Consider the following 25,351-nt stretch of genomic DNA (forward strand, 5'->3'; position numbering starts at 1 on the left):
TATAAAAAAAATCACAGTTATAGCTTTCGAAGTTTTATAGCACACTGATTATAGAGAACTAATAATGGATCCTCTTCTTTTGGCGCATTACGTTGGTTATATTTATAGCTGTGTGGAGGCGTTCTAGAAATTTCATTCTTACGTAAAAATACTAGTTAAAGCGTTTATGTACACACATATATTGTTGATTATTACTCTAGAGAATCTTCTATAACTTTGGAGAATAGGTGGGAGTTTCGCAATATATATTTAACAGTATAAGCAGGCCCGGCACGGCCAGGTGGTTAGGGCACTGGACTCGCAATCTACAGGTCGCGGGTTTGAATCCCCATCACACCAAACATGCTTGCCCTTTCAGCTTTGGGGGGGGGTGTCATAATGTGACGGTCAATCCCACTATTCACTGGTAAAAGAGTAACCCAAGAGTGTTAAATTCAAAAACAAAACAGTATGAGCTATGTATGTTTCCAAATATAAATTTAATCTAAACAAACATTGATATTAAAATAAATATATAACAACAAATTCGTTACACTAAAAACATAATAATAAAGAACAGAATTCAAAGAATACCTACAATTTTAAGCTAATCTGTAAAAGAAGAAGATATATCATTAAGGTTTGATTCTAAATGTTTTTTCATTCTTTGTTGAGCATTTACTTACACTTCAACAACATGTGTAATGCTCAGCAAAGAGCAAATTAAATTGTGAATAAAAAAGACTATTAATTAGGCATTTGATATGCTTAAAACAGAACAGAACACTAACAGTTCAATTAGAAAATAAATACAGATCTTGAATTACAATAGGAAGTTATAAAAGAAAAAAGAGCTTGTTGTTGGTTGTCACATTTTTTAACAACAGTTATGATTAATTCAACATAGGTTTTTTGAGGGAGAAAGTGTTCAGTTATACTAGTGCTTTTCTTTTTTATATTTTAAGACTATTAGTGTTGGTATATATGTTATGTTATGTTTCATACATATTCTTTCATAACATTTCTCTTACATCTCATAACTAGGCAATCAGTATATTTTAATGAAGCAATGCACCTGCTAAATGTACCTCCTTTTGCTCCACCATCATGGTCTACTCCAATGCATAGAAGGAACTACTACATATAACATTTGGTGGTGTCTTTTTTTTAATTTTTTGATATAATAACTTGGTTTTAAGTAATGGGCTTTATACAAATGATAATATCGAATTTTCTATTTGAGTTATATTTAATGTGTGATTAATATTCAAACATTGTCAAACAGTTTCTGTTAACAAAAGAAAGAAAATAGTACTTGGAATGCTGCCTGACAAACCTTTGAATGTTTAGAACTGTCTTCAAATTACAGGCTAGTGAAATTTCAAAAATAGCTCTTAAAAGCTGAAAAATTTTTAATTACTTATCCATTGAATGTCTACTGCCTTTTGATATATACATGTGTGTGTTTGTTTTCTTACAGACTCGTCTTCGTGGAAACCTAGAGTGGGCACCACCAAGGGCTCAGATCATCTTTAATATTCACCCAGAGCCAAAGTGAGAATGCTTGTTCTGTAATGAAAACTTTTCAAATTCCATAATCATTATTAACTGAATTGTATTTGTAGTTTTATACAAAAGTTGTATTGATTGAATATAAATTTCTTCTGACAAAGATATTTTAAAACTACAATTAAACCTCTTATGATACAAAAATAGTAATTACACTTATTGTAATACTTCAGTAAAAAGTCCTTACACTACATCATTAAATATCTCTATTAGAGTGTCACTATATGAATATTTCAATTTTTAGACAAAAGAAAATTGGTTTATTTCTTACTTTTTTTTCTTTATAAGTACTAAGTCTATGGTACATTAAACAATTAATATTCTGTTTTGCAGGCGAAAAGTAGTGATTGCAAAACAAAACTACAGGTGTTCAGGATGTGGTATGAAGATTGACAGAGGTATAATTTCTGCATTACACAATATTTGTATAAATGAGGGTTATATAGCTTTCTTGTATACTATTCAACAAGTCCATAATTATTTTTGTCCTTTAACTCTCTTGCTATGGGCTAAGCTGATATGACTGAGTTTCCATAATATAACTTTTAATATGTTTTGTGTATCTTCACAAAATCATGCAAGCTTTCAATAAACATTAGAAGTCTTTTGTATACAAAAAATCAGAATTTTGGTGATTAAATAGTGTCAAAGTGTTGATTGCTTCTAGTACAAAGTGCTTTTCAGATTAAGGTTAAAAAATACTTTATCTGAAAATTGTCAAATTTTATTTGCATAATCTATAAAACCTAAATAAATTTCAAACTTTTTTTTCAGTAAAACTATATCTGTTATTTTCTCTACCCTAACTCTATACAGTGTAGGTCGATTTGACCGACCTCATAACCACCATGCAAAAAATGTGAAATAAATCTAACTCACTCATTTTTTCTTTCTAGAATTACTGCAAGTTGTAACAGGAAACCACTATTGTTTATTCTAAATAGCTTAAAGCTTGTAACAATATACATTTGTTACTACTTAAATTTATTGTTTTATTGCCCTTTGAACCATATCAACTAATAATCCCACCACACAAGTTGTATAACACACGGCAAGCATGTAGCTCATATTAACATATAGAATTACATAATGCACGAGCTGCTTGCAAGAATACCTTGGGAAGAATTTTTTTTTTCATTATCTTATGTTATCTAACCTAATAAGTTTCTAATTTTTACATTTAATTACTTTTATAATAATAAGTAAAAAATATGTATGAAAACTAGAAATATATTACTTACCTGGGTCTTCTTTCTTGCTCTCAACTATTGATGATACTTAAGTGTACTTTCTTATACTAATGGTACTATCATAATAAATTGTTTTATTTATTTAAATACTGCACCTAAGAACACAAAATAATGTAAAAGCAAACAATGTCCTATAACTATCATAATTTTTCTGACTTTATTACTATGTGATAAGAACCTTTAAAAAGTCAGCTAAACTCGTTGATGTGATTCCCATGAGAATAAATTTGAAACTGAACGAGGAAAAAGCCAATGGCATGTACAGAAAACAATAGAATATAATACATCATTTGATAGATTAAAACTTTGGCTTCCTATTAGTTATAAATAATATAGTATAAAATGTTCAGAACTGTTGGCAATTTGTGAAAGAGGTGACAGATGGGTGTGACAGGTGGGTCTGATTTTCTAGTTTATGGCTCCATAGACAAATAAGATTGAAGGTTATAAAAGTTATGCTATGCCTTACTAATAACTATATTATACTGAGTAACTTGCGTACTTTGCAGAGGTGTGGTAAATAAATTAGAGAAGAGGGGAGACTTGGAGAATAAACACCATAATTCTTGCACTAGTAGAGATTGAGGATTTTTTACATATTTCCTTATAAAACTAAGAGCTTAAAATTTATATAATATTAAAATTTTATTTATTAACTGCATTTGTTAATGAAGTAGTTTAATTAAATTTTGAAGATAACTCTCTAAAAAGTAGTGACAGGCACACTTTAACCTGCCCATGGTGAGAGTGTTAAAAGCTTTTTATAATAGAATTATTGAATGTTCTTTGATCCATAAACAGTTTAGATTTCAACTTCTTATTTGAATTATAGGATTAAATTCCTTTTTTTTCTGTAATTGAATATTATTTTCTGAGAGTGTAGTAAGTGCTTAATTATTTGTCATTAATGTGTATTCTTACTGAAATATGTAATAAATGTTTCTTGTTTTTGTTTTTTACAGTAAGAAAATGTTGTTTTCAAAGGACATATTAAATATGTAATTATCTTAATTAAGTGTTTTTCTATTAAATGTTTAGTTTTCTCTATAAAATAATTTTTTTCTTGTCTGATATTTGTAATTCTTATTTTTCTCTGGTAGATTATATTAAGAGATTTAGGTATTGTGAGTACCTGGGAAGGTACTTCTGCCAATGCTGTCACAGTAATGCTCAGTCTTATATACCTGGCCGCATCCTTTTCAAGTGGGATTTTAATCGTTATTATGTATCCAGTTTTTCCCAAGACTTGCTGGAGAAAATTTTCACAGAACCTCTGTTTAACATTCTGGACATAAATCCTTCTTTGTATCGTAAAGTTCGACAGTTGGATTCAGTACGAGAATACCGAACACAGTTGTTCTACTTGAAAGACTACATAGGAACATGTAGAAAGTGTGAAAGGTAAGTAGTAATCTAGAGCTGAAACATAGAACCTTCTACAATTTGAGTTTTCAGCTAACTACACTATTCCAAATAATTAAAGAATCATATAAACTTCTAATTACCTAGTTAATACAAGGCAAAATCTTTGTTTTAAAATAATGTCAATTACACCCTAATCTGATTGTTATGAAAATCAAGCACCTGACTAACTTTCTTGTGATATTTATATAGTGGTCTCATACAACGTTGTCTCAGTCATCACTTGAAGTGAACCACAGAATTCAGTGTACTCCAAATTATTCATGAGCTATAGCTAGATTTTAGAAAAGATATTTGTATGTTTTACTCATGTGGAAAATCATCAGACAAATGGAAGCAAAACAATCGTAGCAGGCTGTTTTGAATTGCTCAAAATGTTGTTAGAAGAATGTCAATTAATTCCAAACCAATGGCATTTTTGTTTGGAATCTAGACAAGATATCTTCATCAACAACATAAACAAATGACCTCTATCTGTTGATTCTGGTTTACTGCAGTTGTAGGACTCAAGCTTTGGAGTTGAGTCAAATGGTTTTACCATTAAGAATGGCATGTAAGTGTGTGGACAGAAACAGACTTCTTAAAACCAGCGTGTATGTCAGATAGTCATTGAGATGCATTCCACTTATAGTGAGACACAAACAAACTTGCATGTAATGATGCCAAGTAGACGAACAACATAAGTATTATTGTTATAAATTAATTATGCATCACTCTGCAGCCATAGAGCAAGTTTATGCTCATCTGGAGAGAATCAACAGTATAACCAATATGGTGGTGGAAGTATGGTGTGAGCAAGATTAAGCATTAATGATTGTAGTAACTTCTACATCATGCCAAATGGTGCCATCATTATCACACATGACCCTTTTTTACTACCATTTACATGTAAAGTAAAATGACCCTAATTTCAGTTATTAAATACATTCCTTGCATAAAAAATATTGACCGAAGTGAGTGACCTTCACACTCGTCAGATTTCAGTCTCATCAACCATGTATGGAAGGTTGTTGGAAGATATATCACGTTTCAGCAAGTGATTCGAGACAATAAAGATGCCATGAAAGCAGCTCTTTCAATGGAGTAATTAAAGATAACTCAAGAAGTTTTCAATATTTCAAGCTGCAACATTGTTGCTAACCTGCCCTTTGTTGTTCATGGTTACCATGCTCCTTATTGAACTTAAATTTGTAAATATGTAAAACTATATTTACTAAATGTATACAGTAGAACCTCGACATTAAGGGCACCCTTCTGACTATGTACAAATGTCCTCTATAGCAAGGTACCCTTAATATAAAAAATGAGCCATGCAAAGCTGGATTCCATTTTGACCATACTCAATTTCTGAATTTTGAGGTCCCCCATTTTGTGTGGTGTATGCATTTAAAGCCATTTTTGTTACATGTATGTAAGCAGAGTGTTTTTGTGTATACTGTAAAAACATAAGTAAATGGAACAAAGAAATACATGTATGTGTTTTTTTAATTTATTTTTATTCTATAGATATGAAAAATACACATACATGTAAAAAGTTACCATGAATTTGTGCATCATAGGCATTAGGTCATTAGCACAAATATGTGTATAGCAAACATAGTTTTATTCTTTGTCATTGGTTATGTGTCTACTGTCATTGGTTAGGTGTTTACTTTGTAAAAAAGTTTTAATAGATGATTGTTTGTTACATATAAACTGATGGTGTTGCAATTGACTACTCTTGACAGTCATGACAGTGTCTAAAATGTGGAATTTATAACCTATGTATCCTACAGGGTTTACAATGAGAATTCTCCAGAATAATAAAATTCCACTTTGAATATGTGAAAACGTTTATTACAGTATATGGTTCAGAGCTATTCCAATAAACATTGCAAGTGTCTGAATATTAGTCATTCTTCTGGGATGTTTGGAATTTAGCCGTATACCATACAGGCATACAAAGATATTTGTGCACATAGTTAAAATCCTATTTCCCTTTCAGCAAACTTATTCATCTATCAAAAGTACTCTTTATTCACAAATGCTTAAATTTTAGTTATTTTTATTAAAACATAGAAGAATATATAAAAAATAATTTGAAAACAAAGATTTTTGAGTACCTACAGTATTATGAGTAATAGTAAAGTTATGTAATAAAATTTTGAAAATAACTCTCATGATGTGCACTTTAACCTGCCCACATTATCAAGTGCCCATATAGAGAACGAGACTAAAGACACTGCCCTTAATCCAATATATTGAGATGCCCATTATTGCAAGATTTATTTTGGTTACAAATAGTAATCAAATGAAAGAGACAGAAAAGGTCTGCCATAAATGGTGCAGTGCTTGTTGTTTTGAGGTGCCTGCTAATTGAGGTTCTGTTTTATATATGTTTATAGGCTGAATGGCCTGTTGCATTCAGGTTGTGTAATTGATTATCAGATGCTTGATGTGCATAAAAATTTGATTTTATGTGTGTGATTCATGTTAGTTTATAACAAGGTTTCTACCTTCTTATATATATAATATTATAAATTCCATTTATTCTTTAACTCTTTCAGCACAGGCTCGATCCCTGGGACCGACATCATTGTCATTTTGTGCTTATTATAGTTTTCATGCTATAATTTTTAAATTGTAAGCAAATGTTAACGAAATTTGGTAGATTATCAGTAAGAATTACAATGCTTTCATACGATAAATATCTAATTTTTTTATCAAGTCTTAAGGTTTGTAAAGCAATGTTTCTCTCATGCCTTTTTTTTCTTTTCACATCTTGTCTATCTATCATGCAAAGTAATTTTCATTTTAAGATTAAAAATACTTATACGCATCAGAAAATTTTCAAATTTCACATGTGAAATTGTTATAATGTCCAGATAGTTATGAAATGTTTCTTAAGGAAAAAACTATATTTTATCTGTTATTTTCAGTAATTAATCTCTGTACGGGTTCGGTAGATTTGACCAATCTTACAACCACCATAAAAAAAGTTACGAAATAAATATAAATTATGCCTCTTTCATTCCAGAATGAACACAAATTATAACATGAAAACATAAATGTTTGGATTATAATAGCTCAAATCTCATAACATTATACATTTATATATATATTTATTATTTACATTATGTTGACCTTTCAGCCATGCCTGGCTAACAGTACAGAAGCTACAATGATGCAGCTCATGTGCACTCATGTTACTGTATCAAATAACATAAACTGACCTTTGGTTTGTGCAAAGAAACTTGTCTTGGCTATTTTAGTAGACTAGTATTTTGTAAAATACAGTAAAATTTCAATTATTATACATTATATATGTATATAGATTGTTGCTATTTTGAAATAAGTTCTTAAACTTATTTTTCTTAAAACATAGAATAGTAACTAAAGAAGTAAAGCACACAATTATCTCTTATACTTATGACCTTTGTACTCGGTTGCTGCTTGATGTAGGTTGCTAAGCTTTTAAAAGTTTTGCACGTGGAGGATATGAAACAAAATAATTTTTTTAGGTTTTATATATAAATTTGAATAACTAAAAAATTATAAATTACTACATCAGTACCATAGAACTCCACTATAATATATCAAGCTTAATAACTAAGATGTATTTAACTCTAAAAAAATATGAAATTACGAGCAGACTAAAGACATCCTATCTCATGAAATCTTGGTTCAAAAGAAAGCAATGGTGCTAACCATGTTAGAAAGGCTGAGGAAATCACTAGGGGGAGGACATTCTGAGCTTATTATTGGTTATTCATGTCATATATAGAAGTAAGTGTTTATAAGGGAGTGTTTCCAAAAATGAAAAGAGGTGGGCAAGGTGCCACTGTGTTTGATTTATTACATGAGCAATATCTTAGCAAATAGAAAAGATAAGACATTCTTATCTTATATTCTAGCTTGTCAATATTGGTAATTTGAGTTTCTAATTTGTTCAAAACTGCAGACTTAGTATTTTGAATTCACAAACATCTAATTTGAACCAGTGCTACATTCAACATACCACATGACACAAATATTGATGTTTATCTTTGTTTTTTTTTTATATTTACTTTTAAATTAAGAATTGAGTAATATATAGTACTAGAATTTGAATTATAATCTACAGTTTGATACCAAACTTTATGACATAAATTCATGAAGTAGTAGTTCCATAAGATTTTGATAGCGAGTCAACAAACATGATGATATGGCCTTTCAACCGTGACCCATCTCAAAAGGGTTAACTGTTAATAATGCAGGATTTGATAAGTATTATTGTCATAGTTATCAAGAAACCTGATTAGCAAGTTTTCTTATAGAATAAAATTTTATTTTGGTAACTAAACTTTTCCAGTTGAAGAACTTTAATAATTCGTTTTATTTATATATATATATATATATATACATATTTATGAATTCTTTTAAATTTATATTCCCTTATAAATACACATTAGAAAGTTTAAATCTTAACAGATTTGAAAGAAATTATGAATAAAAGTGAAGAAACAAGTTAATATCTTAAGGTAGAATTTATTAGTATATTATAGAAATATATACAAGAAATAAAACAAGTTGAAAATAAGGAAAGAAAAGAATGGAGCTTAAAGTCCAATTTGAAATGTTTGTCAGCTGCTTATTGGAACCTTGAGCTATTTTCTTGTGTGATGAGAATGAATATGCATTGTCTAACTGATAGAATTATGAATGGTTTTAAGATATGGACAGTAGCACAGAGGCACTTAATTATTTGTGAAATGCTCTTGTGTGAACACTGTTCTTTAAAGCTTTTAAATAAACATCATTTTTGAATGCAAGTTGCAAGTGAGTTTTGGGTTTCAGATAAATGCTGTGTTGAAATCATGAATAGTCTTCCAAACACAAGAAGTAAGTAGTTTTGACACAAACTATTATGTTACCATTTTAAATATGTAAAGCCTGTGAAGCAGTGAAACCAACAAGTTCAATGAAAAACAACTGTAGTGTAAAATATTTTACTGCACCTTACACAGAAATTGTTTGGTGTGATAGAATGTAAAAAAAAATTACAAGGTTTGACACAGAATACTGTACTATACACATAAACTTACAGGCTGTAAGATTACTGAGTTTGATACAGAATACTGTACTGCATTTGTGAACTTGCAGGCTGTGAGATTACTGGGTTTGATACAGAATACTGTACTACGTGTATGAACTTACAGGCTGTAAGATTACTGGGCTTGATACAGAGTATCGCACTACATTTGTGAACTTACATGCTATAAGATTACTAGGTTTCAAGGAACAAAATAGTTTGGTGGATTTGATTAGCAGAAACTTCTAATCAATATTGAATTTGATTAGCAATTAGCAAATATTGCTTAGCATTTTTTTAGCATTCATCATTTTAACACATTACAGCAACTAAATCCAGCACTAAAAGTCTTAACTCTTTGTAAAGACTTCCACTAATGTAAAAAAAGTAAATGGTATGTTTTTATTCTAATAACACCTTTATTCAGCTTCAAATCCTAATGTTTAATTATACCATACATGGCATTTCATGAACAAAATAGTTCCTGATATATAAAGTAAAACTTCAAAACTGCAAGAAATACCAAACACCTCAGCTGTCACAAAATAATGCAACAATCAATTAACCAGAGAAAGAAGTGACTTGAAGATATTGCAACTGAACAAGGTTGCCACAAATCGTTTTTCATGTTAATCTAGCTTATTTCTTTCTTTTCTTTTTTTTTGTGAGACCTCATCACTCTCTTCCCAATGTAGTCTCTTTGGCGAGTGACTTTTCAGCAGTAATTAACCACCTTACCATGGGCATCCTTTACTGTGCATGTCACAAGATTTTTAGTGAGTTACATCCAAAATTTAATTAAGCTACTTTTTGCTTGTTAACATTATACCAGTTAATATAGCATAAAATTATAGCTACTAATTCATATTTTAGTAGTATATAAGTTTTAAGTTCTTCATTTTATAAGGTAATATTAAAAAAAGATCCTGAATTTCCCCTAGTGTGAAAAAGGTGATATTTTTTCTGTAGGCATGCCCTCTTTAATTTATTTACCACCCTCAAAGAAGTACAAAATGTAAGCATATTATATTATGTTGTTTTCTATACAGAAAAATTTTAATTTCTGTTTCAGTACAAGAAATGCATTGACTAGATTGGATAAATTTGTAAAAACTCTTGTTCGTAAATGTCTCAGTGCTAAATGTGCAGTGCATGTACTGTACATATGTAGTCTAGTCTAAATGGCTATGGTGCCGGCCCCAGCTGGGCACTTTCCAAACGTCATGAACAGACTAGTGAAAAGTGTATGCAATATGCTCATGACAAAGTGTAAAAACACTATGTGCTATTTGATGTGAATTTACAAGAAATGCACATCAACTGTCGTTTTGGTATATCAAACTGAAAGGTTATGGCACTTTCACTGTGTTGTTGGAGGTCTCAAAGACAACATATAAGATAAAGGAACGATTCGAATGTTATACTAAGCAATGAGGAATGAGACTCGCAACTAAGCATTGTTTTGTTATGCAAATTGGGGTGCAAACCCTGGGTATTTTGTCCCATGAGGTTTGGTGAAAATTACTGTACTGCACATGAACTTACAGGCTGTAAGATTACTGGTTATGACAGAATCTTATATAGCACACATGAAATTGCAGGTCGTGAGAATACTATATACATGAGAGTATAGTGCAGAATTTATGGCTTTGTTGATTTGATGTAAAATGGTGACTTTCATTAATGAATAACTTATGGATTGTAAACATTATCTGACACAGACTGCTGTACTACATACATGAGCTTATAGGGTATAAAAATATTCAGCTACACTAAATATTGTTTCAAATCTTACTGGACGTTTTCACAAAATATTGTAGCTACACACACACATATACTTCAAATTAGAACAGGAGAATCTGTTATGAAAATCAAGTAATTTTAATTTACATTAAATTCCTTAACATCTTAAACAATATTTTCTACTCTTTTTATAGACTGCAGGAAGAATTTGATAAATCTCACGCTTACCTGATGAATGAAGTTCACACCTATTCAATTCAAGATCTTGTCCAGGTAATGAGATGTTTATTTGAAAGTGTGTTTTGAAGAACATCTTTTACATTAAAATTTTTTGCCATCATCAAAGTCTAAAAATTCATTTGCCTTTGACCTGACTAAAGAGATATTATGTCAAAAATGTTGTGTGTCAACTAAAATATTGTCTTTTTATACTTTAAATCATAATTCCTTTAATGTACTATTAAGTAGAAACAAGGGCACACCTGATAAATCACATGTTTAACAATCTGTATATTAACAAATAGGCTTCTGCAACTTTAAACAATATTTTATGATTTTACTTTGTTTTTTGCTAGGTGAAGTCAGGGAAGGTACCAGAGAGACTACGGAATCTTGTGTTACTTTCAGTAAGCCATGTAAAACAGTGTGCACTATGCCATGGAAAAGGATTTATATGTGAAGTGTGTAGAGATGGTTGTGATATTATATTTCCATTTCAATTGACCAAAGTAACACAGTGCCAAGGTAAGAATATTTTTTTATGGAAACAAAATGTTTATGGTTTGTTCTTCATGTAGAATCATACTATGTTTTAAGTGGTTAATAGGCAATAAAACATTACAAGAAAAGTGTATTTTCTGATGCATCTTACCTCCACTCACAAAATAACTTTTTTGATTAGTACCGCATTCTATCGGCACAAATTTTCAATGCTTGCCACTAGCCTTCCACCACCCACTTCTGCATATTCACATGTAAATGATTATGCAGCAGCTCTCCACTAATAGGGGAATGACACAAACCCTATTGTAACCATTGCCCTCTCCACACTTGCACTCATTAATCACTTCTCGATTGGCAGTAGTAGTGTACAGATGTGCTCGTTTTTGCTCACAAATTTATCGATGTTTTCATTTATCCTACAGACTTAGTTTTTCTTTAATTTTGCTCATTTTTGAATTGTGAAAGGTTGCTTTTTTCAATTTTTCTTACTTTTTCATATTCTTTTTGTCTGAAGTTTGGAATTGTCACTATGCTCTTGCAGTTTCATGTAGAGTTACAACTGCTGCAGCTGTTACTGCTGCTGTGGGATTACCAACCACTATTACCAGAGTGAGTACCCAGTTATTGGCCAAGGACGTGATGGCAATTATTCAACAAGAAAAGTCCACATTCATGCAACCTTCACCACCACACGAGGAAAATATGCTTCCCATATTGGATAATTTACCGAGACCTCCTTCACCCTTTGTGGAATTCAGTACTCAGATTTTTTTTGTCTTATCCTTATCTCCTGTTTCCTATGATTCTCAACCAGCTATCCTTGGTGAAGTATCTATGGGCCAATATTTAGTGTTCCCTCCCTCACCTGTTGTTGGGGTTCATGCCCAGCATTTTGAGGATCAACTTTGGTTGGGAATTAGTATGCCTCATACATCTGAAGATCATGCTTATGTATTTCATAGATCTTCCTTCTCTTATCTTGATTCCCAACATTTAGAATCTCTCATTAAATTGTGGAGTTCAAATCCTAATGCATCAGTGAATTTCTCACAACCTCAATTTTTCTGTATAAGATTGATGTTATCCTCCTGCTGTTTCTGTGTGTCGCCCCCCCCCTCCTTCTCCCCACGTCCAACCCTTTGCATGGCTTCTCATTCTTCATCCATTCGCAGTCGAGTTCTTACTCTGAGGTGTTTCAGAGGATTACAGCATTGGTGATTCTGCCCCTGCTAGGCTTTTCCATTTTTGCCATATATGGAAACATTTACAACAGATCCATGGATACTACAAGTTATTTCAGAGGGTTTGGCCCTTCACTTCCATTCCCCTTCCTCATTGTATCCTCATCCATTTGCCTTCCCCCCACTAAGAGATCCTGTTTCTCGCCAGCATCTACAGGAGACAGTTGGGGACTTACTTCTGAAAGAGGCTATAGAAATTGGGAAACCTTCTCAGCTGGGGTTTTACACCTGTCTGTTTGTCATACCCAAGGAGATTGGCAATTGGATATAAATTTATTGTCCCTAAACTGTCTTAACCCTTTGGTGGGTTTCACTTCCAGGTTGTGAATGATAAAGGTTGGCATGTCAGATAACTATCTACACATTCCCATCTCCCAGGCATCCCAACATTTCTTCCATTTTGTTTATCAGGGGCATGTTTACCAGTTTTGGGATCTACTATTTGGTCTGGCCTTGACTCTTTATGCCTTCTGCTGAGTAGTCAGTCGTTCACTTGACTGCTTCGTGCCAGAAGCCTTCATTTCTGCTATTACATGGACAACTGACTACTTTTGGCTTCCTCTCAGTTCAAATATGCTGTTTATACTCAGGTCATTCTTTGAGAGGCTGCCAGTGTGTTGGCCTATCAAGGTTGAGATGTCGTTTCTCAGACCCACTCAATATCTTATTCACCTGGGTGTGTTTTCCAATTCCTTCATCAGTCGAGCCCAGCCTTCTCCCCTTCATTAAAGGGATGTGAAACATCTCATTCACAGTCTATCAGCCTCTCCTTCTCCTGCTGCACAAGAGACCCTATCTCGTTTTGGGTATGTGGGCTTCTCTCGAAGCCGTCATTCCCTTTGGTCATGCCCACATGCATCACTTTCAGTGGGTGTTACTCAGCCAGTGGAGCCTCATTTGGGATCCTTAGATGCTCCTATCACCTTGCCTCCCCATTTACAGGCCAACTTTGCATGGTGGTTGGATTGGACCAAAACTACCATCTGAGTTCCTCTTCCACCGGATTGCCATCTCTTTACAGATGCTCCCTTTCAGGTTGGGGTGCATACCTCGACATTCAAGAGGTTTTGGGTCATTGGACACTGGCTGAATCACCCTCTGTATCAACATCTTGGAGTTGCTGGTGGTTCATCATGCTCTGCTTCACTTCTTGCCAGATGTTCAGGGGCATTCAGTGATGGTCCACTCACATAATGCCATGGTAGTATCTTATATCACCAGGCAAGGGGTTCCCAGTCATGAGATCATTGTTTCTGAATGTTGAATCTCCTCTTCTGGGCCCATAATCATCACATGAGATTGTTAGCATGTCATATTTCAGGTGCCCTGAATCTGGTTGTAGACCAATTATCTTGGCCCAACAAGATTCTCCTGACAGAGATTCACAGGTGTTTCGGGAGTTCTGTGCTCATTGGGGGTATTCCAGATGTGGATGCTTTTGCCACAGATCTCAATGCACAAATTTCATGTTGTTGGTCTCCCATTCTTCATCCTTTGGCAGAAGCTGTAGATGCTCTCAGTCAAAACTGGAATGGATATTACCTGTATACATATCCTCCTACTTGTCTTCTTTCCAGGGTCCTTTCAATCAACCACAAGTCATCCGTCTATTCCTACACTCAGGCTTCATGCGTGGCTTTTGTCTGGTCCCTCACCAGACAATATGGATTTTCCAGGCATGTTGCCTCATTGATTGCCCATCCTGTACGTCTGTCCTCCTTGATGGTTTATCAGCTACAATGGTATACTTTCTGCTGCTGTTCACTCTGCTAGGGATATTGTAATTCCCTATCACAGTTGACTGCATTTTTCACTTAGCTCTTTGATAGGGGACTGTCAGTTTCCTCGATTGCAAGCTATTGAGCTGCATTATCTTGCACATTCAGAGTTACTGAGCTTGCCTCTGTCTTCCCCTTTCCTGTGTTGTCTTTGTTATTTCATTCATTGTCTCTTTCCTGTCCTCTCCACCCTGTGTCTTTCCCGGATTGGAATCTCAATGTTGTCGTTCATGCTCTCACTCTTCCTCTGTTTGAACCTTTGTCTTTGTGTTCCCTGTATCACCTTTCATTAAAAACCCTATTCCTCATATTATTGGCTTATGGCTGGAGACGATCTGAGATATTTGTGATTGATGCTCATCGTTTGCTGTTTCGCAGTTCCTATACTATCCTATTCTCTGACTGTTCTATTTTGCTCAAGACTTCTGCTGCTAGGGAGGGTAGTTCCACTTTTTCTCCCATTTCATTATTTTTTATTTCCCACATCTATAACTATTCCGATCCTGACAGTCTCCTGTGTCCGGTCCAGGCCCTCCGATGGTATCTCACTTGTACTGCTCCCTTCCGTGGTTCCAGTAACCATTTGTTTATTCCATGGAATCCTTCCATATCCTGGGGGCCTCTTTCCCATTACCCTTACAAGTCGGATTCGCCAGTTAATTTGGTAGGTGTATTCTTCTGTTTTGCCTGAGGAGTGTCACCTTTTTAAGGTATCTTCTCATTAAATTCGTGACCTCACCATGTTCCTGGCTGCCCATTTCTTTCTTCCTTTGGAGGTCATCATTGGGGCCAGTATGTGGACTACACCTCATACCTTTGTTTCACATTATTTACATCATGTGGCCATTTCTTCTTCAATGGGTTTTCATTTACCTCCAGTCCCCATCTTACATACTGTGGTGTTTTTATGACTAGTGAGTACTATGTTTTTGGTATTTCTTTATTTACAGGGGCCTTTTTGCTAATGTATTGTGGATTCCACTCTGTGGTGATTGGTGTCTGACCAGGGATGTTTTTTGTTTGAAAATCTGCACTCACTTTTGACCATGCAAGTTGTCAATTATGTTGTAGCTCTTCCTACCACAGACCTGATGTACAAATCCAGATACTGCCTGGTGTGGGTTGTGTGTCTCCATTCAATTGTCATCTATGCCAAAACAATTACGTCGCAAGATTAGGCTATGCACACCGTAGAGATGGGGTGTTCCATACGACTGCTAGTAGTTCTCTCTAGTGATCTTTTACTTAATAAATATATTCGTTCCAGACCATACACTCATGGACACACATGAGTAAAGCAGACAGGGATTGCTGCCCATTTCTTATGCTCCGTGACTCTTCCTACTGTGGACCTGATGTACAATTCCAAATGCCACCAGGTGTTGGTTGATTGACTCTGTCGACGTGGTCGCTCTGCTGTTCAAAGTAGCATAATGAGGTCACTCGTTGTACTGTCTCTGATGGTGCAATCCTCTGGACTCTCCAACATGATTTTCCCTCCTTTCTTCTAGTTCCTAGCTGCTGTATACTGCACTGGTTGTTTGTATTTTGATTAGCTATATTAAAATACTAAAAGAAACATATTTATTTTATTCTAACATAAATAACCTGTACTTTACAGAATAAAACCTAAAACATGGGTTTTACTTAATTTGATTTCATTCTTCCCTGTTTTATAGAATGCATTTTCTCAACACTCTCTGTTCAGACTTTGTTAAATCTAACAAAGAACACTGTGGTAGGAGGAGGGATACCACTCAGAACACGTGAGGTCTTATGTAGCTGGACCAACCCCAACGAACACCTGACCCCACGGGAACTACAACTGGAGTATGGTACGTAGGAGAAACATCTCAGCCTGAGGGGCAAACTACAATATATATATACATACATAGACGTGACATGGCCTCATCATGACTGGGCCATCTCCAACCAGCACCAGACCCACTGGGAATGTTCATCTGAAGGATGGTAGGGAGGAGAAATGCAACGGAGGAAAATGCAATCTACTAGATATATATATATATTAATATGGCATAGTACTACAACAACAGTCCACTACCCCACTTAAATTTTAATTTAGGAGTGGTAATGTAAGAAATAGTTTTCACAAAATTGATTCTTTAAAAGTTAGATTTTCCTAAGTAAGGATTACATAATAAATGGCAAAACGTGAATCTTTTGTTATTTATGAGGTTAATCTTGTCATTATTTTTGTAGATTTTCATATTTTATGTTATATAATTATCAAGTTCATATTCTTCTTTATGCAAAATAGTTGTTTAACCAACTGTAAAAATTTCTGTTTCATTTACATTCTTTAACATGTATAATCTTACAATAATGGACATAGTATGTATGTGTCTATGTATATAACCAATACTTCTATGCCATCTGTTGAATGGCACCACAAACAAAAATCCATACAAAATTTTACATATTTGGGTATTCAATATTCAATCAGAAAAATAACTGTGTTATGTGCAACAATAATTTCTTTATAACAGAACACAATTTTAAGTACAAGTACTCTCCTCACAACAAGAACATGACTTTCACTAGGACTATACGTGAGGGTTTGATTAGATCTTTATTGATGTAATTTTTAAATGTAGTACTGAGCAACTGGAATTCTTAAAAAAACTATTATTTTTCCAATAGACAGTACCATATTTAATATATCAAAATATTACAGTTTATATCGGTAACATTTATGAAAATTTTGATCTCTGTACATTGAATCATTTTGATGCAATGAGTTTCAGATGACTAAAGAGCACAATCTAAACACTTTTCCTGTGCAGTACTTCCCGAAAAAAGAAAAAAAATTTTTTTTTAGAAAAGGTTCACTTTTCTAATTTTTTTCAGCAAGGTATGAATACTACAATTAGTAATTCAGTTCATACAATGATAAGGTTAAAAGCAGTATGTGGTAGACGTATATGGATAGCTATACAACATATAACACACTTTCGTATTGAATAAATGTGTGAATTTGTAATATATATATACACACACACACACACACACACACATTAAATGTATAGTTTTGGAAAGTGTATAAAAGAAAATTCAGACCCTTCACTGTAGCAATTATTTAAAATATTGTGAAGAAATTGATAATTTTTTGTTTTTAAGTCGCCATTTCTGATCAGTAATACACATCCAACAAAATGTTTCAGCAGATTGTGAAAATTTATAATATTTTTTGTAGCATGCTGGGCATGTTACCACAAGAGCTGTTTTGTCCCAGGAAAATGTTCAAAATGTGCTAGGATAGAAGCAAGGTATGTTAATTGTTCTTGTTTTTTAGCATTTAATTTAATGATATACTGTCATTGTAAGCTTACATGGTGACACAAAAGCAACAACCCCTTAAGATAAGACATAAAGCACTTAAAAATCACAAATAGTTTTTTTTTGACTATCAAGCATTGCATGTAGCATACAGTATTCTCATTTTTTAATTGCAGATAGCCCCCTTTCAGTTTTTTTACAGCTAAAACAAACATTAGACAAGATACCCCATATGGTATGCTATTTTTGATATATATATGGAAGGTAGTTGGCCGCTGATTTGATTAAGATGATTTTTTTCTGACTTTTAACACTGCATATTCACTTATGTATGAAACTTTTAATGTATCAAACTGTGAAAAGGGATATTGTGCTGTAAAGTAAGGGCAAATCAGTTGGATGTCAGAGATGATTGTGTTGTCGTTACTTTTTTGCATACCACTGAGGGATTTAGGATTTATGTTTTTTTACACTTAACCAGCTTCCATATTCTCTGTTTAAAATGAGAAACATGATTTAAAATAAATACAGAGATAAAAGGGTTAAAAGAGTATATTGTTTATTTTGAGAGTATTAAGGTGTAATATTACTCAAAACACTTAAATTTTAAAAATATTTGTACAAATTTCAAAATGAATGTTTATAGAATTCACTCACATGTTAATTGATGTTCTCTACAAGAAATAGCAATGTGCACATTTTTATTATTGAACATTAATACTTTTTGTGTATTAAGCTTATAAAACATGAATTAATTTAACCAACTTTTTTGCTTTTCAGAAAACGTCGTTTGGAAGAGGAAGATAGCCGTCCTTTACCCTAGTAGATGTTATTGAAGAAATTATAGTAATAATATAAATGATAAAACATGTCTAGTCTGCTTACTTTGTAAAGTCTGGTGCTAATTCTTGTTTCAGTGCAAAATGAACAGTTTTATTTAATAGTAAAATCTGCCTTAATTTGCAAAAATCTGTCCAGTCTGCTGTATCAGTATGTATAACCAGTGAATATAGTCAGGAGAGCTCTGGATACATTAAAACAGTGATGCTTAAATGTTGGAGAATTTATAAAATCATGTACTGTATCTTTAATAAAATAAAAAAACATTAGTCTAAAGAATTATAAAAGAAGCCAACATCTCAACCTTTGAGGGAGATATTTTTAGAATGAGGGAAAATGTGCCCTTCAGTGGGTGAAAGAAAAGTAGATTCGATTTTAGAAAAGCACAAAAAAACTTTAGTTGTCATTCAGATTATTCAATCGTTTCTAATAATTTCTAATTTTTTTTAAGTATTTTTTTTTCCCCTCTTACTACCAATAAACAAACTGTGTTAAATTATTGAAAATGTTTTTCGGGTATATGTAGCTACTAAATAGTAATTAGATAATAATTACATATACTGAAATATGAAGCTCAAATATGGTATAAAGTAGGGGTTGTAATCCCAAAGTTTTTTTTCTAGTTTCAAGATTTGAGTGGCTTAAATCCCAGAAGCTGAATTGGGATTCTAGATATTTTATTTATTTATCTTTTGTCTTGATCAAAAATAATTCAAGTATCTGCATTCCTTATCTAACTAAAATGATAAAAAAGTAAAGCAAACACAAAAGATTGGTAAACTTTGTCCTAAAAACTGTTACCTTAAGAATATTTGAATCAGATACATGTTGTAGGTGTGTTTGACCATGGTACCATCATCCAACAAGAAGGGGTCATTCAGTATCCAGAGCATAAGACAGGGCTGTTAATAATTTTTGCAGGGGGTTACTCCATAAAGTTTGGTAAGTTGTCGCAGGCTGCACATTCCTGTTCTGTTATTTAAATTACCTCAATATCGATTGTATAAAGACTCCATTATGTTATTTCCACAATTGCTGTGAGTCATGGAGGGCAGGACAGAAATGTCAGACTTGCGGGATCTAGCCCACGGGCTCTATTTTGCCTACCCCTGGTGTAAGCAATTATATTTAAGTATAAGCAGCTTTCTATTATAAAATTATTATTATATATTATTATTATTATTGTATCAAAGATTAATTAAGAAACAGCATTGATTAAAAATCTTTAAATGTAGAAAGATCAGAAAATATTATAGAAAACAAAAACTATTTTTATGCAGCTTGCATTAAGTAAATGACATAAAAAACATATTCAGTGAATTACTTTGTAGAACTATCTGAACTTGAAGGCATAAACTGTAGTCTAGTGCATTAACTGTTTGTCTCTACAAACTTTGGAAATATCACAACCTCCAAAATGATAGATATGCTAATTATATTTATACAAATATTTTAAGCCAAATTAGATGCTATTTAATAGGTTTATCTGGTTTCATGCAGTTTAAGTATTACCACTATGAGCATACCACCTCCAGTTTATAAAAAGTTAATACAGTCTTGAAAGTTCTGGGAATCTCATTTATAAATCCTGGGATTTTGGGAGCCCACTGGCTCATGGGATCCCCAGATGGGGCTTCCCTAAGTGAATTTCTTGCTCTTGAATCACCTCAAGTAGATGAATTTTGTGTTGTTAAAAAAACAACAACTGTAATTTACACTTTTTTTAAAACTCAGTTCAGTTCAATATATCAAACTTATCAATGACATCTAGACTCATCCAGCTTTGTGAAATCTAGATAACATTTTTCAATTTTTTGAAAGTTATGTAATATTCTAAGATTGATATTTTGAAATAATTAATTAGGTGTGCATCTTTATTAGAATATGCTAAGTTTGAAACAATGAAACATTTTTATAAAATGAGACTTTTTGTGTTATTTGATAAGATTTATTAATGACTCATATTATTTATAAGTTTAAAAATATCTTTCAAAATGTATTTGGTTTCAGAACACTTTGATGTGAACAGTATTTCATTTAAAAAACTTGATTTTTATAAGCTAAATATACAAGTATTTTAAGCTGCAATGTCTTGGTAAATTATTCTTCACATATTTGATGTATTTTTAGATTGTCTTAGGTAGGAATCTGACCAGTATTTTCTGATTCACCATTTCCCTGAAACTGAAGTACAAAAGTAAATACAGTTGTATATGTAATAATCGTTGAATGATATAAACAGTATTTTCATAATATCTAAGCAAACCTGCCATTAGTTATCTTGGACCTGAAAACTGTCACACAGTACCAGATTCTAGAAATACAAAAATATCTTTAAAATTAAGATTTTTTTATTTGTGATATTAAGAATATACATGTTAGAATTAAAGATTTTGTTAACATTTTGAAACAAAAGCTTATTATTCGAACCTAATTACATCAAGTGTTTTGCAAATAAAATTATCCTCAAATTACTTTTAAGTAGGTGCTGAGATGAAATACTGAGCTTTTAATGTAATCATCATGGTAGAAACGTTTTAGAAATTCCCAAAATTACTAAGAAAATGTTAATAAAGGAAAATCATATTGCGGTACTTTTTGTTAAGTAAAAACCTTAGTATCATATTTTTCTGTTGATAGACTAACAATTTTGTAACATTTAACTATTCTTTTTTGCTGTAGTCATTCACAGATAATTAAACCTAACTTTAAAGTTTATTTGACCGAACTAAAAGGTTCAGTTGATGTTAACTTGCCTGATAGTGCCATACCAATATGAGTAAAATATAATAATATCAGTGTATTTTTAAACTTGTTTGTAGCTGTTAAGGAAATATAGATTTAAAACTAAGGAATATCTCTTTGTAATATAGTGTAAAATCCTCTGTACAACATCGGAACATTCCGCTTAAAGTATATTTTAACATCAAATACTTAAGTACATATACTTTTATGAATTGTCTACTTGTACTTAATTGAATATTGGAAAACTGTATTTACATTGTTTATTATAACTTTTAGTCTGCTTCATAATGCTGTGTAAAAACATGTTCGAATTTTTTGAAAAATAATGAATAGCATTAGGGATTCAGTTACTAAAATCAAAGTGTTTGAAACTGCAAATCTACAGATTGATGGTAGCGTGATATATTTTGTTACTTTTATACTAAAGTGGAAGCTTGGTTAGTTGAAGATGTGAAACATCTTTAGCGTCAGTTTTTTTTAGCTAAATAAACATAAATTTAACAGTTTGATCACTGCTAATAGAGAATTGGTTTATAAGAATATTTGTGATGATTATTAATATACCTTATTTTTTTAGTAATACCTTAATAGCATGTATTATTCATGTCTTTTGTCTCGTTAATTAAAAATTTTTATTTTGTAAGTTATGTATATAAATGTTGTATATAAGCTTGAGTAATGCATTGTATACTGTGCTAAAAGTTTCACAATTAAAATACTTTTGAAATCCTAGATAAAGTATTGTTCCTTAGACATCTGGCTCATTCAAAAGTTCTAATGCATTTAATATAAGTAGTTATGATAATTCTAAAAATGTCACCATAATATTAGCACACACACACATGCTGAGTTTATGTATTTTTAACAATCTAAGATCAAATGAAACTATACAACATAATGCTAAAGCAAATGAAGATAAGATAGAATTTTAAGTGTAAACTTTATTCAGAATACACTTGAACTACGTACTAGTGACAACTAGATATCAGTCATAGTAGCCTAATTAACTAGTAATTAGATTTTACTCTGTTTCAGCTCCTAATTTGTTACCATCTTCAGAGAATCCTTAAAAAAAGACTGTTGTGAAAACAATCAAAATTCAAACTTGGATTTTCTAAGAAAGACAGTAGTCTCATTTCATTGGAACGTTTTAATTTCACTGATTATTTATATATTCGCAAAAGGGACATCAAATTTGATTACTTCTCTGCTAGGTTGATTGAGTGCATAATCAGATAGTTGCAAGTAGAGACCTTTTCTTTTTGTTATTGCATATGGTTCATATCCCACTGTGTTAGGGTTATTCCAGGTAATTATACAACCTTTTTTGACATGATGAACTATTGCAGACAGATGAACATTACAAATTCATGTATGTTTATTGAGTTCCTAAATTTGTTTTTCCCATTTATTGGAGTCCACAGTCACATGGGATGCTGTATAGTATGTTTTGTTTTCCATTGATTCTGTAGGTGATTTTTTTTTGCAGTCATGGCTATTATACTGTGTTGTGAGTTCTGATTTTATGCTGTATGTATATTTGTTGAGTGTTTTTGCAAGATCTTTGAGATAGGAGAGCATAAAAAGGATGTTAAATGTGGTCAAACAAATATTGATATTTTTTCAACACGTGAAGAATCTTGATCATAAAATCAATTGAAAATCACCCAAAATAATGCATAAATGTCAAAAGAATTGTGGAAAATTTGCTAATCCAAAGGTTGCCAAACTTAAACAGCTCTGAAGATCAACATAAATTGAACCCCTTTGTGATGTAATATGCTGTTAAACAGTGTATGCGTTTCTCTTCCGAACTGGCCCGGCATGGCCAGGTGGTTAGTGCGCTTGACTTGCAATCTGAGGGTCATGGGTTCGAATTCCCGTCCCACCAAACATGCTCATCCTTTCAGCCATGGGGGCATTATAATGTGACGGTCAATCCCACTATTCGTTGGTAAAAGAGTAGCCCAAGAATAGGTGGTGATTGGTCATGACTAGCTGCCATCCCTCTAGTCTTACACTGCTAAATTAGGGACACAGATAGCCCTCATGTAGCTTTGCACAAAATTCCAAAACAAAAACTCTTCCGAACAAATTTTGGATTGAAGAGGACATATGAAAATGTTAAAACTTGTATCTATAAATTTGGTGTTGTCCTGTACTTGTAGATCAAAAATTATTTTAAATGAAATAGGTATTCATGCTATTTCATACAAAGACATACCCAACAAGTTGCCAGATGCAGCATCTATGGATTTCTATGCAGCTAAAACAAGTGCTGGGAAACCATCTTCCTCATACACTAATTGAATTATGAAAAGCATTTTTGTGTTGTAGCCAATAATTTATTTGAAACATGATTTTTCATTTTATTTATTGATTAATGTAAAGTTTGTAAATCATGTTAATGAAAGAACTCTTTCTGAGGCCAAGTAGAACTTATAGTGAAGAGAAGAAAGTTGTAGCTAAAATGACGACATATAAGAATGTGGCAAAAACTAGCATAGACTTTCTCCTGAAATAAGAGATCTAGAGAACTATCATAAAAACCATGGCTGAGAGGAAACTATGGGAAATCCTTGCTACTGAGGATTAATCTGTACTGGTTACCTCCCAAACAAAAAAGAATAGGATGATAATGGTGGGTTATTATGATGACCATAGATTAGGACATCCTGAAATGCACTTAAGGGGTCTTTTGGGAACATACAGGCATTCACTGCTTTGATTCACCAATGACCAAGGGTAGTGGTAAAATGTATATGGTTGGTGAATTTACCATGAATAATTTCAAATCGACCAGATAGAGCAGCCAACATCTTGCCACAATTCAGCAAATCCTTGGGGCAGCCTGGAGCCTGTCCAACTAGTAAGACTGGCAATACTCTCAGGCTGCAACTGGTAGACTGAAGTCCATGCAGAACGTGACTAGGATATGTATCTTGACACATCACAACATTCTGCTCCAGACTTCTCTTTTGAAGTTCATATTCATCATAAATGTTGACAGTACTTCAGCTAATGTGTGGTAGATAAGTTGATAGCAGATGCCTATTGTACTATCATTTAATTATGATGGTGATGGAAAACAGGGGAGTCCATAAGTGTTGAATTGGATGACAAGGAAAAAGAAGATTTGGGCTATTTTCTTAGTAACTTCAGTACATTATTCCTTGAAATGTGGAGTTTGAGAGTACCGAGTTGATAAGGTGCAGTGTTCAACACACTATCATTTGGATGAAGAATAACTTAATAACTGGCACAATTTTTTTGCAGTTTCAACAATATATAGAACTAATTTCAGAGCTCATAGGTGGTCTAAGAAGGCACTCCTGAGCATGTTTTCTGCTGCTCATTATGAGATGATCATTGATAAGTTTGTTGATGCACTGCTAAACAAACTCATGTACCACATAGGTCTTGAGGACGTTTCATCTCCGGTGGAAGCAGTTTATGTAGAAATATGGTTCAAATTGGTCATATTGAACAGTACTCTGAATCAGAAGCATAAACCAACAGCAACTGGAGCTGTGAAATCCACTTCAAAGCATCCCCCAGGAACTGTGATGATTCCAAGACTCTACCAAGGTGTTGACCCACACCTTCATTACAGCGGATACTGCAAGGAATTGTGGTTTAGCCACCCTGTTCCGAAGTGGAACAGCAAGGTTTCCCAGTCCCATTCTTATGGCTGCACAGCAAGAATTTAGTTTC

General features: G+C 32.8%; 1 protein-coding gene across 1 annotated transcript in view; it reads left to right on the plus strand.

Moving 5' to 3' along the window:
* The window catches only part of LOC106464930 (run domain Beclin-1-interacting and cysteine-rich domain-containing protein-like), an 80,589-nt gene extending 58,297 nt beyond the window's left edge, over nt 1-22,292 (plus strand). Inside the window, 7 exon segments of the mRNA XM_022392743.1 lie at nt 1,460-1,533; nt 1,882-1,946; nt 3,899-4,199; nt 11,208-11,286; nt 11,589-11,757; nt 17,970-18,042; nt 18,833-22,292. Coding sequence (XP_022248451.1) covers nt 1,460-1,533; nt 1,882-1,946; nt 3,899-4,199; nt 11,208-11,286; nt 11,589-11,757; nt 17,970-18,042; nt 18,833-18,875 — 804 coding nt within the window. The 3' untranslated portion in view covers nt 18,876-22,292.
* Nucleotides 22,293-25,351: the final 3,059 nt, after the last annotated feature.

This window comes from Limulus polyphemus, unplaced genomic scaffold, assembly GCF_000517525.1.
Source record: "Limulus polyphemus unplaced genomic scaffold, Limulus_polyphemus-2.1.2 Scaffold1786, whole genome shotgun sequence".
In the NCBI taxonomy this organism is placed as follows: domain Eukaryota; kingdom Metazoa; phylum Arthropoda; class Merostomata; order Xiphosura; family Limulidae; genus Limulus; species Limulus polyphemus.